The 15,002-nt window shown below is 37.2% G+C and overlaps 2 protein-coding genes and 1 long non-coding RNA gene across 3 annotated transcripts in view; 2 read left to right on the forward strand and 1 right to left on the reverse strand.

Moving 5' to 3' along the window:
• Window positions 1-15,002, forward strand: part of cfh (complement factor H) — a 120,735-nt gene that overhangs the window by 44,561 nt on the left and 61,172 nt on the right. The window contains exon 17 of the mRNA XM_031282290.2: window positions 7,937-8,104. Within this exon, the coding sequence (XP_031138150.1) occupies window positions 7,937-8,104 (168 nt within the window). The remainder of the gene's footprint in view (window positions 1-7,936; window positions 8,105-15,002) is intronic.
• The window catches only part of LOC116038094 (complement factor H-like), a 65,205-nt gene that overhangs the window by 28,114 nt on the left and 22,089 nt on the right, over window positions 1-15,002 (forward strand). The gene's annotated exons all lie outside the window — the stretch shown is intronic.
• The window catches only part of LOC116038096, a 50,189-nt gene continuing 41,159 nt past the window's right edge, over window positions 5,973-15,002 (reverse strand). The window contains exon 4 of the long non-coding RNA XR_004102016.1: window positions 5,973-6,057. This is a non-coding gene — a long non-coding RNA (uncharacterized LOC116038096). The remainder of the gene's footprint in view (window positions 6,058-15,002) is intronic.

Here is a 15,002-nt window from a genome sequence, read left to right on the forward strand (position 1 = left end):
AGAGTTGAGGTATGCAGTATAGCAGGTACTAAATAAATAGTATTCTCCCCGATGCTGGACACACGTTGTCAACTGTAACTGGTTGAAAAGTAACTAAGGACATTTTCTGTTTGAAGGTACTTTTACTTTACTTAACTATTTCCATTTGATGCTACTTTACAGTTTCACTACTACTACTACCACATTTCAGAGGGAAATATTGCTGTAATATCATCAGCTCCATACCTTATTTCCATAAGTCTATAAGTTACTCTTCAGATGAAAATTTTACTTAGGAAATTACATAACCTCATACAATACAACATATTGTTAAAGATTGAACCACTGGTTCCTGACCTTTTTTTTCTCTTGTGGCAGCGTATAAAAAAATGCAGTCTAGCTGAGGACTCCTTGTCTCATTTCAGAGAAATTTCTCTTCTAAACTTCTTAGATGGTTTCCTTCCAATCACTGTTTAAAGCGTATAGAGGTCAAATTATCTATACAAATTATTTAGTTTTTTCTTCATTTCACGACCCCTTAGATTTATCTTGTGGGACTGTAGAGGGGCCCCACCCCAAGGTTTGGAAACACTGAAGTAAACTACCAACATAAAGTAGATCAAAATAGCTCCATCTCGATGATTTCAGATGCAGGATTTAAATGTAATGGACATGTTGCATTGGTAAGGATGTGTGTACATTTTCCCCCACTAGTATGTATGCAGTGTGCTTTTAAAGTCATTCCTCCCATTAACAAAATGTGTCCATTATATCCTGCACGATACTGATACACTGATACGATACATGATATACTGATATCATGAGGAAACATAATAGTGCATTCAAATTGAGCCATGACCAGAAGCCCATATTAAGCCCATAGTAATGAACCTGAGATCAGGTGTACCAATGGAAGACCCACTGAGCCACCCATTGATTGTGTGGGTGTTCTGATGGTGTGATGACCCTGTCCTCTTGCCAGTAAAAGCTTCAGTTGACTGGAAGTGACATGAGCTGGTTGGACAAACATGTGAATGATTAACCAGAGGGAAAATATATTGTATTGTTGTGTATTGTAGTGATGTTATCTGTAACAATTGTAATTAAACAGAAATATATTTTTGGCCCTAAAGCACTCAGTGCTTTATAAATCAACAGTAGTATTTTAAAATAACTTATTTCACAAACGGGAAGCCAGTTAAAATATCTGAGAACTGGAGTGATGTGATCTCTCCTGGTCTTTAGAGGACTTCTAAGAGACATTTAAAAACAAGACTACAGTAGTCAAGCCTGTTAAAGATGGCATGGACAAGTTTTTCTAAATCTAGCTGAGACATAAGTCCTTTAATGCTTGATACAGTCTTACTGTAAGGTGATACTAGGCTGATTTTGTGGTATATTGACATTCGATAACATTCTATACACTTTGACTTAAGAGTTGGTATAAGGAGGATGCATGAACTTTACTCTACATTTACTGAGAACATCTGGAAATTGTTAACATGAGTAGAGGTCCCCCCAAGACAGAAGAGACCTTTTTTGGAGTTGTGCCAGATAAAAGGCATTGATTAGCTAGTTACCTGATCCAATGATATACTTACAAAATTACATCCTATGTTGATACAATGCATAGGATATATACGTTGTTCATACAAAGAAAAGAGAGAACGACTTTTTGGAAGAATTTGGGTTGGTCGTTCTCCAAGCTCTCTGCAGGAGTTTGTAAAATTGATGCTGAATCTTTGCTTGTAATAAACCTTTTTATAATCAAGAACAGTGTCGGCGGATTCCTCTTCATACAGCATCACAGCATTACTATTTAAGACACCACAATTTTGTATCTCATCTTAATGTGGATGTTAAAATGAAGGTCTGAGTCCATGACTACACCAAGATTTACAGCATTGTTTGTGGTCTTTAATGATAGCCTGGTGGTCAAATGTTCTATTATTTTCTATTTTATAAACATTCCTGACCCTGATTCCTTGACCCAAGTAAATCCATGTCTGAAAGCTGAAATTAATAAATACTAAATTAAACCAATATTGGAAAATGCTGTTTGGATTTATTTACATTTCTAATCTCATTCCTTGTTTTGGGAAACTGTGTAAATACGTGTGTGTGTGTGTGTGTGTGTGTGTGTGTGTGTGTGTGTGTGTGTGTGTGCGTGCGTGTGGGTTGACAGCCGTGTGTGTGTTCATGCTTGCATTACAACATTACCTCAGCCTCAAAGAGTGTAGTTCCTAAATACAGCGGTTCCTGGATCTTCACAATGAGACTCTTTCACCTTCTTTGGCTTTTTATCTTGTTACTGAACAGTGATTCATCTTTACAACAGAATGGTAAGCATGTCAGATTTTAGGTCCATTTTCTCTGTTGTTTTACTGCAGTTAAAAAACAACACACATACATACATACTTTTTTGTCAGTTGATGCTAGGGGCCTAAGACACCAGCTTAAAAAGAAAATCTATGTTACCAATTTCTATGAATGCCATGTCTATAATGCATCATAAACACATTTAGAAGACATAATTATTTCATAAGGCTTTGTAAAAAATGTTTTTTAATTTGTAGAATCATGACAACTTCTAACAAGGTTTATAAAGTATTGTAAGTGGTGGACATTATGTATTATAAGTTAATGCTTTATACCTCCATGCCAAAGTGACAACAGTGTTTAAAAGAAGAGTCTGAGTCCTGGGTTACAGAACACATCATAATGACTACCATAACTTTAGCCAGTTATAGAGAACTGTTCTGATGTATCATAACTGATTATAAATACTTAGTTTTCTGAAATGGAATGTCTTATAAACCAATAATACACTATAGCATGAATGGGAGCTTTAAGCAAAGTGACATCACTGTATAAGGTTATTGTTATTGTATAATACAACACATTAATGAGGACTTATTTTTTATATTTTTATGGGGTTTACAGTGTTGAACTTAAATGATGAATAAAACATGATATGGTGTCAATTTACATATTACCATTATACGTCACATGAAGCTCACACCCACAGGAGACAATGAACAATACTCTATCAGCAACACCGTCATCGAATACAAACACAGCAAAAAATAAATACATAAAAAAGAATATATACACCTAGAAATAATAACAATATTGAAATAATGATGAGGACTTAATGAGCAGTATTTGCTGGCTGCAAGTTAGGACAAAAATTGATTCCAAATGATTATCAAAGCCATGTCAAGTCTTTATTTCCCAAAGCAGACAACTTCTCATTTTAATTTAAACAGACAATGGCCCCATCACACCAAACACAGTGGCTAATGGCACAAGACTGGGCTAGTATAGAGCATTGGTTAATCTCCCAGGACAGGTGTTAATGTGCAACAGAGAGTTGCTGTAAGTGAGTTGAGCCAATCCACACTGGGTAAATAAAACCAAAATCAAGGCAATCCCAGTTTAACGTTTTTATCCACCAGTGAGGAATGGTCGCAAATATGTACTTAGCTTTTCAACAATTACGAACAGCAAATTTCTTAATGTCATGCTATATCTATAGTCCTGCACTTTAAGTGTAATCCTACATGTATACACACTGAAGCCAGACCTTCAAAATAGACAAAACTAGGAATTCATAGAATTCAAGCTGTTATCAATGATTATTACCTCTGAATGTTTAAAAAAGGTACATTATTTTACTCTTCTTGAATCAGGTTCATCAGTTCTGTTCATTTACATTTTTAATGTAAACTTGTAGTAATATTAATGCTTGTATGTATTCTTCAAAAGAGATTAAATGTACAGTACCTCCGATAGAAAATGGTTATGTGCCTGATCGCGATATCCAAGAGTACAAAGAACATGATGTCCTGCTTTATAGGTTGATACATTTGAAAGTTTTTTTGTTATCCACTTTATTTATTGTTTATCATATTTTTGCTTCCAGCCCAACAGTGCCCAGTGCTTCATGTGGACAGTAATGTCCAGGTGAATGGGGACCCAGAGGAAGCGACCAATGGCAATGTAGTTCGGTTCAGCTGCAAGTCCAACAGTGACGTCCTGTCAGATCCTGAGTCAGCAGAGTTGTATTGTGATGAAAATGGAGAGTGGAGTGGCCCACCTCCAAAATGCATAGGTGCGTGCATACATGTATAAAACACCATAGCAACCAATCATCTGGCAACTCATTAGTAACACCAAACATAAGCACTAACCACGTCATGACCACCATGTAGTCTAACATCATACCAACCAACAGAGTTAATGGCTGCAGCTGATGCAGAAGTTTCTGTTGACACCACTATAGCGTCAGTAGTTGACGAACTGGACGGTATATTTTCAGTTGAAGAAAAACAAACCAATGCATTTAAAGTTATTATTGGAAAAGAAATATGTCTTTGCCCGTTCTTCCATCAGGATTTGGCAAAAGCTTGAAAGAATGACTTCTGAATGTTCAAAATAGGCACATCATTTTACTCTTGAATGAAGTTCATCACTACTGATCATTTGCCTTTTTGTGAAAACTGGTAATAATATTAATGCTTGTGTGTATTATTCAACAGGGATTAAATGTACAGTACCTCCGATTGAAAATGGTCATGTGCCTGATCGCTATATCCATGAGTACAAAGAACATGATGTCCTGCACTTTATGTGTAATTATCTACATAGACCAACTGAAGACAGACCCTCAAAATGCACAAAAGTAGGAATAAAAGCAGAGTGGACCCCCACACCTGCGTGTGAACGTAAGTATAAACTGATTAATGCAATGTATTGATTATATCACACTGACTAGTGGAAATTGGTGCTAACAGATAATGTGCTTCATTTCCCAACAAATGACAACTTCTAACAAGGTTTATGTGGTGGACATTATGTATTATAAGTTAATGCTTTATACCTCCATGCCAAAGTGACAACAGTGTTTAAAAGAAGAGTCTGAGTCCTGGGTTACAGAACACATCATAATGACTACCATAACTTTAGCCAGTTATAGAGAACTGTTCTGATGTATCATAACTGATTATAAATACTTAGTTTTCTGAAATGGAATGTCTTATAAACCAATAATACACTATAGCATGAATGGGAGCTTTAAGCAAAGTGACATCACTGTATAAGGTTATTGTTATTGTATAATACAACATATTAATGAGGACTTATTTTTTATATTTTTATGGGGTTTACAGTGTTGAACTTAAATGATGAATAAAACATGATATGGTGTCAATTTACATATTACCATTATACGTCACATGAAGCTAACGCCCACAGGAGACAATGTACAATACTCTATCAGCTACGCCATCATCAAATACAAACACAGCAAAAAATTAATTCATGTAAAAGAATATATATACCTAGAAATAATAACAATATTGAAATAATGATGAGGACTTTTGAGCAGTATTTGCTGGCTGCAAGTTAGGACAAAAATTGATTCCAAATGATTATCAAAGCCATGTCAAGTCTTTATTTCCCAAAGCAGACAACTTCTCATTTTAATTTAAACAGACAATGGCCCCATCACACCAAACACAGTGGCTAATGGCACAAGACTGGGCTAGTATAGAGCATTGGTTAATCTCCCAGGACAGGTGTTAATGTGCAACAGAGAGTTGCTGTAAGTGAGCTGAGCCAATCCACACTGGGTAAATAAAACCAAAATCAATGCAATCCCAGTTTAACGTTTTTATCCACCAGTGAGGAAAGGTCGCAAATATGTACTTAGCTTTTCAACAATTACGAACAGCAAATTTCTTAATGTCATGCTATACCTATAGTCCTGCACTTTAAGTGTAATCCTACATGTATACACACTGAAGCCAGACCTTCAAAATAGACAAAACTAGGAATTCATAGAATTCAAGCTGTTATCGATGATTATTACCTCTGAATGTTTAAAAAAGGTACATTATTTTACTCTTCTTGAATCAGGTTCATCAGTTCTGTTCATTTACATTTTTAATGTAAACTTGTAGTAATATTAATGCTTGTATGTATTCTTCAACAGAGATTAAATGTACAGTACCTCCGATAGAAAATGGTTATGTGCCTGATCGCGATATCCAAGAGTACAAAGAACATGATGTCCTGCTTTATAGGTTTATACATTTGAAAGTTTTTTTGTTATCCACTTTATTTATTTTTTATCATATTTTTGCTTCCAGCCCAACAGTGCCCAGTGCTTCATGTGGACAGTAATGTCCAGGTGAATGGGGACCCAGAGGAAGCGACCTATGGCAATGTAGTTCGGTTCAGCTGCAAGTCCAACAGTGACGTCCTGTCAGATCCTGAGTCAGCAGAGTTGTATTGTGATGAAAATGGAGAGTGGAGTGGCCCACCTCCAAAATGCAGAGGTGCGTGCATACATGTATAAAACACCATAGCAACCAATCACCTGGCAACTCATTAGTAACACCAAACACAAGCACTAACCACGTCATGACCACCATGTAGTCTAACATCATACCAACCAACAGAGTTAATGGCTGCAGCTGATGCAGAAGTTTCTGTTGACACCACTATAGCGTCAGTAGTTGACGAACTGGACGGTATATTTTCAGTTGAAGAAAAACAAACCAATGTATTTAAAGCTATTATTGGAAAAGAAATATGTCTTTGCCCATTCTTCCATCAGGATTTGGCAAAAGCTTGAAAGAATGACTTCTGAATGTTCAAAATAGGCACATCATTTTACTCTTGAATGAAGTTCATCACTACTGATCATTTGCCTTTTTGTGAAAACTGGTAATAATATTAATGCTTGTGTGTATTATTCAACAGAGATTAAATGTACAGTACCTCCGATTGAAAATGGTCATGTGCCTGATCGCTATATCCATGAGTACGAAGAACATGATGTCCTGCACTTTATGTGTAATTATCTACATAAACCAACTGAAGACAGACCCTCAAAATGCACAAAAGTAGGAATAAGAGCCGAGTGGACCCCCACACCTGCGTGTGAACGTAAGTATAAACTGATTAATGCAATGTATTGATTATATCACACTGATTAGTGGAAATTGGTGCTAACAGATAATGTGATCATTTCCCAACAAATGCAGCAATAAAATGTAAACTGACATTGACCCGTTTCAAATTTTTGTTTTATATCAGAAAATATGGGACGTAGAAATAAGCGCTGAAAATGTGTAGAAGAAAAATTGAAAAATTTAAAACGTTGGAAAAAGCAAGAACAATTGTGAAAAAAAAGGCGTCAAAGTGTCAAAAGTTTTTTTCAAGGTTGAAGGGAAGACAAGGGTTAAGAAATAACGTGCGACAGAAAGGATATCCCGAACACAGATATTATCAGAGGATAGAAGCAGACATACCGCTACAATGAACAGGTCGGTTATGTCTGCAGGGATGGTTATCGAGGACAATTCACTCTAACCTGTAGAGAAAATGGTTGGATTGGGTATCCAAGGTGTACAGGTAAGGCGGTTCAGGACAACAAATTCTCCCAGTCAATCTCAAATCCAGTAGTCATGCTTACACCACAATATAATGTATTTTGTTAAACGGATTATTTGGAAATGAATCACTGAGTAATAGTCACACATCATCTGTAATTTTGAGTTTTCTAAACAACAGCAGTAACGGTAAAATAAAAATAAAAAAATATATAAAAGTTTTGAGGTTTTGCACAGCTTGTTAGCTCTCATTCATTTTAATGTTCCATATTAATGTGCTCATTCTGGAGCACTACAAGATCTGAGATGAGACAAGGGGAGGTACCATAACTCCTTATTTATCTTACTATCCCTAGTTATCTGTATTTATTTCTGTCTTTGTGCTGCTGCAACAACTGAATGTCTCCTCTGGGGATCAATAAAGGCTTCTCTTTCTCTTGGAGACCAGCCTTTTTATATGACAAATCTTTTGTTTCCAACTATTTGAAAGCAGTCTTTCATACTGCTGATGTAAGAACACACTTGATGTGTACATGTCTGCTTTGTTTTGTTTTTAGAAATAACATGCGACAGAAAGAATTTGCAAGAGGCAGACATTGTTCTCAATAACAAGCAGACATACAGCTACAATGAACAGGTCGGTTATCGCTGCAAGGATGGTTATCAAGGAGAATTCACTCTAACCTGTGGAGGAGATGGTTGGATTGGGAGGTCAACGTGTACAGGTAAGGACCTACAGGACAACAAATTCAGTGTTGGCACATTTTGTTATTGCTTTTCTGTTTTTTAAATGCATGCAATGTATTGATTTTAAGGAAAAGCTTAGAAAATGGAAATAGAATTTGAAGACTCCACAGCCTTCCTTGTGATCAAGTGGCAAAAAAATAAAAGGAAAAGGAAACCAGATTTTACAGGAAATATGTATATGCAATTTATAATCCTAAAACTTAAAAATGTTTGTAGTATAACTAAAAGTTTTAAGATTTACCGTGGTCTGGTTAAAACTGCATATCATAACATTGCAGGTAATTCCTACTGTCCACTCTCCAAACAATGGCAAAGGGTTTAAAAGCTCAAAGAGAAGATGGGCTAAGGTGATGACCCTGTTCAGGTCCCTAAAACAAGTTTGCTTGCATTTCTTGAATGCTAGCAGAGTTACTTTTATCTTTTTAACCATTTTATCAGATTGCCATTATCCATGCTGAATTTGCATCTGATATTGTTGTGGCCAGACTTTAAAATTGATTTCACAATTGGCCCTTTCTGTTAGCCTGCTCCTACCAGACTCTCGTACATTTCATTTGTACAGAGAGTCTGGCCACTCTCCATTAACAAGTGTTAACTTCCTTGAAGGCAGGTACTCTGTTGAAGTTTAAAACTATTGGATCTGCCCAGAGCCACTCTGGATCTGCCATAACCAATCGCTAACGTTTGGTCGTGACGTCGGCTTAGCATCTCTAGTGTTCGCCTTAGCCAACTCCTTCACCACTAACGGAGCGAGCTGGAAAATCAAACTTTTCCCGAACCCCATGGGGAGCAGGGCCACAACATCATGGCCACCAACAAAACTCAGCAAAGATTGTTCTTCTCGGGCTTTAACTTCTGGATATTTGACATCGTTGCCACAGCGGACCGAATGGCTTCGCTCAGTCTTTCCGCCATTACGGAACTACAACTCAAACTAGCGTACGACCTCAACGTCATCGTTCTCAGCCATTCCCTCTGTTCGCTGATTGGACCGGTAAAGATTGGCCGGAGAAAACCGTTCTCTTAATACATCCATGGAGAAAACCCGCGAATATACCGCAAACCCAGACGACGTACTGAAAGAAAATGAAAATTGAGCGGGAGTACGTAGGAGGGCGGAGCCAGGCAACGTTTCTGTGCCTTTCAGTGTAATTTACTGTTTACTGTGCCACAATCTAATACCTCTAACTTGTACCCATATCTTTTTTAGAGAGTGTAGGCTGTGGGAGTCCACCACCTCTCACAGATGGAGACATCAAGTACACCGTGAAAAGTAATTACAGCCATCAAGAAAGGGTTGAATTCATGTGTCAAAGATACTACACCATGGAGGGTGGGCCTCACAGAACCTGCATCAACGGTGAATGGACCGGACAGATGAGATGCCTCAGTAAGTTACAGTTCTTCTCATCAATCAATCAAACTATATTTGTGTATAGCACCTTTTATTAAAAAAGTCATGCAACACAAAGTGCTTCAAATTATAAAAATGGAGACAATGAGACAGACAGTTATGGGACAAACTTACAGAAAGCTTTATTTCTGGAGATCTTTATTAAATTAAATTATCAGTAATCTTAAACACTGTAAATTCTAGGTAGGTGGGGGGTGGATAAGGGAGTAAATAAAGAAGCTTGGAGAGCTATTATGACTGACTGGCCTGTTAGCGATTAGCTAGCCAGTTACTGTAGTTCAACCACCAGCCCTCTAAGTAGTCAGTGTCATGATTAAGGTTTTAGTTCAATGCTGAAATAAAGTCTCAACTGTATCCAAGGGTGTACCTTTAGTTTGAGAAGTGGGAGGGACACAAAACAAGGGGTGTGGCGGTCCACCACCAAAAAAACGTTTTCTATTTGAATCCCATAGAGGGGTCCCAAACTATAGTTTGAAAAGTGGAGGGGACATGTCCCCCCTGTCCCGAGTGGAAATTACGCCCTAGACTGTATCACCCAACACGTTTGCATGCTTTACAGTCATTCCTGCTATTAACAAAATGCTATTTGTCCTTTGTCTCTTGCAGAACCCTGTATTGTGAATGAAGACGTCTATAGACAACATAACATTACTTTAAAATCTAGTGACAGTACATTTTTCACTCATGATGAAATAGTTGAGTTCAGTTGTGCCAGAGGAGTACTAGTTGGTGCAGTGGCAATGCGTCAGAGGTGTAATGGTGGTGTGATTCTCCTGCCTACCTGCCAGTGAGAGTCATCTGAAAGTAATCTACAGAGCATGCAGAGTTATCCTCCACTTTAACTGTGAACATTATAATAAAACATACTTGATCTCTGTCTCTGTTCTGCCTCCACATATGTAGCCTTCCATGTTATGAGTAAAACTCCACATTTCTTTGTTTGAAGATTATTTTTGGGGCTTCTGGGCCTTTATTTGATAGGACAGATGAAGACAGGAAAGGTGGTAGAAAGAGGGGGGGGACGACATGCAGCAAAGGGGCCAACTCGGGGGCGGACTCGAACCTGGGCCGCTGCAGTGAGGACTGAGCCTAGGTACATGGGGCACATGCTTAACCAGGTGAGCGACCCCTCAACATTTCTTTTTCAAGTATAAAGCTATATCATTATTATCATTTTCTTTTTAAAAAGTCATGACCTGAAGTAAATTGTTTATGTTTAGTGCCAAATAGAAATTGTAATACTAACATTTAATAAAGATGGGGAATATGGTAACTTTTACCTGCTTAATAAGCAGAATGTACTGTATGTTGTCATGCTTCTGTTACATTTAGAGGTGTTTCTAAAGAGCTGCAACTTGGGAGCAAACAAGTGCATTTAAAAATTGTAAAAGCGTCAGAAATAAAAGGTAAATGCATAGATTTCTGTCAAATAAGGTAGCACAGACTCATTGCCTTTACTGTTTGTTCGTTCGTTCGTCGTCGTCGTTCCCCCCCCCAAAAAAAGGCCCATTCTGAGCCAGGAAAAACCCTGACATAGGTAAACAACATCAGGCTACATAAATAAAAAGACACATAACATAACATAACACGTACATAACAAACACAACAACACAACATTTAATACAGAACACACAGAACGGTTTCTTATGGCACCGTATAAAAAATGCAGTCTAGCTGAGGACTCCTTGCCTCATTTCAGAGAAATTTCTCTTCTAAATTCTTAGATGGTTTCCAATCACTGTTTAAAGCGTATAGAGTTGAAATTAGCTATATAAATTCTTTAGTTTTTTCTTCATTTCACGACCCCTCAGATTTATCTTGTGATACTGTAGAGGGGCCCCACCCCTAGGTTTGGAAACACTGAAGTAAACTACCAACATAAAGTAGATCAAAATAGCTCCACCTCGTTGATTTCAGATGCAGGATTTAAATGTAATGGACATGTTGCATTGGTAAGGATATGTGTATGTTTTCCCCCACTAGTATGTATGCAGTGTGCTTTTAAAGTCATTCCTCCCATTAACAAAATGTGTCCATTATATCCTGCACGATAAATACTGATATCATGAGGAAACATAATAGTGCATTCAAATTGAGCCATGACCAGAAGCCCATATTAAGCCCATAGTAATGAACCTGAGATCAGGTGTACCAAAGGAAGACCCACTGAGCCACCCATTGATTGTGTGGGTGTTCTGATGGTGTGATGACCCTGTCCTCTTGCCAGTAAAAGCTTCAGTGGACTGGAAGTTACATGAGCTGGTTGGACAAACGTGTGAATGATTAACCAGAGAGAAAATATATTGTATTGTTGTATATTCTAGTGATGTTATCTGTAACAATTCTAATAAAAAAGAAATGTATTTTGGCCCTAAAGCACTCAGTGCTTTATAAATCAACAGTAGTATTTTAAAATAACTTATTTCACAAACGGGAAGCCAGTTAAAATATCTGAGAACTGGAGTGATGTGATCTCTTCTAAGAGACATTTAAAAACAAGACTACAGTAGTCAAGCCTGTTAAAGATGGCATGGACAAGTTTTTCTAAATCTAGCTGAGACATAAGTCCTTTAATGCTTGATACAGTCTTACTGTAAGGTGATACTAGGCTGATTTTGTATCTCATCTTAATGTGGATGTTAAAATGAAGGTCTGAGTCCATGACTACACCAAGATTTACAGCGTTGTTTGTGGTCTTTAATGATAGCCTGGTGGTCAAATGTTCTATTATTTTCTATTTTATAAGCATTCCTGACCCTGATTCCTTGACCCAAGTAAATCCATGTCTGAAAGCTGAAATTAATAAATACTAAATTAAACCAATATTGGAAAATGCTTTTTGGATTTATTTACATTTATAATCTCATTCCTTGTTTTGGGAAACTGTGTAAATACGTGTGTGTGTGTGTGTGTGTGTGTGTGTGTGTGTGCGTGCGTGCGTGTGCGTGCGTGCGTGCGTGCGTGCGTGTGGGTTGACAGCCGTGCGTGTGTTCATGCTTGCGTGTGTGTGTGTGTGTGTGTGTGTGTGAGTGTGTGTGTGTGTTGGTGGGGGTGTGAGACTGTTTCACTGCAAACGTCATTTCTACTGCACAGACAGACTGCAATCTGACTAACTCTAAGAGGAAAAACATTACCTCAGCCTCAAAGAGTGTAGTTCCTAAATACAGCGGTTCCTGGATCTTCACAATGAGACTCTTTCACCTTCTTTGGCTTTTTATCCTGTTACTGAACAGTGATTCATCTTTACAACAGAATGGTAAGCATGTCAGATTTTAGGTCCATTTTCTCTGTTGTTTTACTGCCGTTAGAAAACAACACTCATGCATACATTACATACATACTTTTTTGTCAGTTGATGCTAGGGGCCTAAGACACCAGCTTAAAAAGAAAATCTATGTTACCAATTTCTATGAATGCCATGTCTATAATGCATCATAAACACATTTAGAAGACATAATTATTTCATAAGGCTGTGTAAAAAATGTTTTTTAATTTGTAGAATCATGACAACTTCTAACAAGGTTTATAAAGTATTGTAAGTGGTGGACATTATGTATTATAAGTTAATGCTTTATACCTCCATGCCAAAGTGACAACAGTGTTTAAAAGAAGAGTCTGAGTCCTGGGTTACAGAACACATCATAATGACTACCATAACTTTAGCCAGTTATAGAGAACTGTTCTGATGTATCATAACTGATTATAAATACTTAGTTTTCTGAAATGGAATGTCTTATAAACCAATAATACACTATAGCATGAATGGGAGCTTTAAGCAAAGTGACATCACTGTATAAGGTTATTGTTATTGTATAATACAACATATTAATGAGGACTTATTTTTTATATTTTTATGGGGTTTACAGTGTTGAACTTAAATGATGAATAAAACATGATATGGTGTCAATTTACATATTACCATTATACGTCACATGAAGCTAACGCCCACAGGAGACAATGTACAATACTCTATCAGCAACACCGTCATCGAATACAAACACAGCAAAAAATAAATACATAAAAAAGAATATATACACCTAGAAATAATAACGATATTGAAATAATGATGAGGACTTTTGAGCAGTATTTGCTGGCTGCAAGTTAGGACAAAAATTGATTCCAAATGATTATCAAAGCCATGTCAAGTCTTTATTTCCCAAAGCACACAACTTCTCATTTTAATTTAAACAGACAATGGCCGCATCACACCAAACACAGTGGCTAATGGCACAAGACTGGGCTAGTATAGAGCATTGGTTAATCTCCCAGGACAGGTGTTAATGTGCAACAGAGAGTTGCTGTAAGTGAGCTGAGCCAATCCACACTGGGTAAATAAAACCAAAATCAATGCAATCCCAGTTTAACGTTTTTATCCACCAGTGAGGAAAGGTCGCAAATATGTACTTAGCTTTTCAACAATTACGAAAAGCAAATTTCTTAATGTCATGCTATACCTATAGTCCTGCACTTTAAGTGTAATCCTACATGTATACACACTGAAGCCAGACCTTCAAAATAGACAAAACTAGGAATTCATAGAATTCAAGCTGTTATCGATGATTATTACCTCTGAATGTTTAAAAAAGGTACATTATTTTACTCTTCTTGAATCAGGTTCATCAGTTCTGTTCATTTACATTTTTAATGTAAACTTGTAGTAATATTAATGCTTGTATGTATTCTTCAACAGAGATTAAATGTACAGTACCTCCGATAGAAAATGGTTATGTGCCTGATCGCGATATCCAAGAGTACAAAGAACACGATGTCCTGCTTTATAGGTTGATACATTTGAAAGTTTTTTTGTTATCCACTTTATTTATTTTTTATCATATTTTTGCTTCCAGCCCAACAGTGCCCAGTGCTTCATGTGGACAGTAATGTCCAGGTGAATGGGGACCCAGAGGAAGCGACCTATGGCAATGTAGTTCGGTTCAGCTGCAAGTCCAACAGTGAAGTCCTGTCAGATCCTGAGTCAGCAGAGTTGTATTGTGATGAAAATGGAGAGTGGAGTGGCCAACCTCCAAAATGCATAGGTGCATGCATACATGTATAAAACACCATAGCAACCAATCACCTGGCAACTCATTAGTAACACCAAACACAAGCACTAACCACGTCATGACCACCATGTAGTCTAACATCATACCAACCAACAGAGTTAATGGCTGCAGCTGATGCAGAAGTTTCTGTTGACACCACTATAGCGTCAGTAGTTGACGAACTGGACGGTATATTTTCAGTTGAAGAAAAACAAACCAATGTATTTAAAGCTATTATTGGAAAAGAAATATGTCTTTGCCCGTTCTTCCATCAGGATTTGGCAAAAGCTTGAAAAATTACTTCTGAATGTTTAAACTAGGCACATATTTTTATTCTCGAATGAAGTTCATCAGTACTGATCATTTGCCTTTTCGTGAAAATTGGTAATAATATTAATGCTTGTGTGTATTATTCAACAG

This window comes from Sander lucioperca, chromosome 11 (assembly GCF_008315115.2).
Source record: "Sander lucioperca isolate FBNREF2018 chromosome 11, SLUC_FBN_1.2, whole genome shotgun sequence".
Classification (NCBI taxonomy): domain Eukaryota; kingdom Metazoa; phylum Chordata; class Actinopteri; order Perciformes; family Percidae; genus Sander; species Sander lucioperca.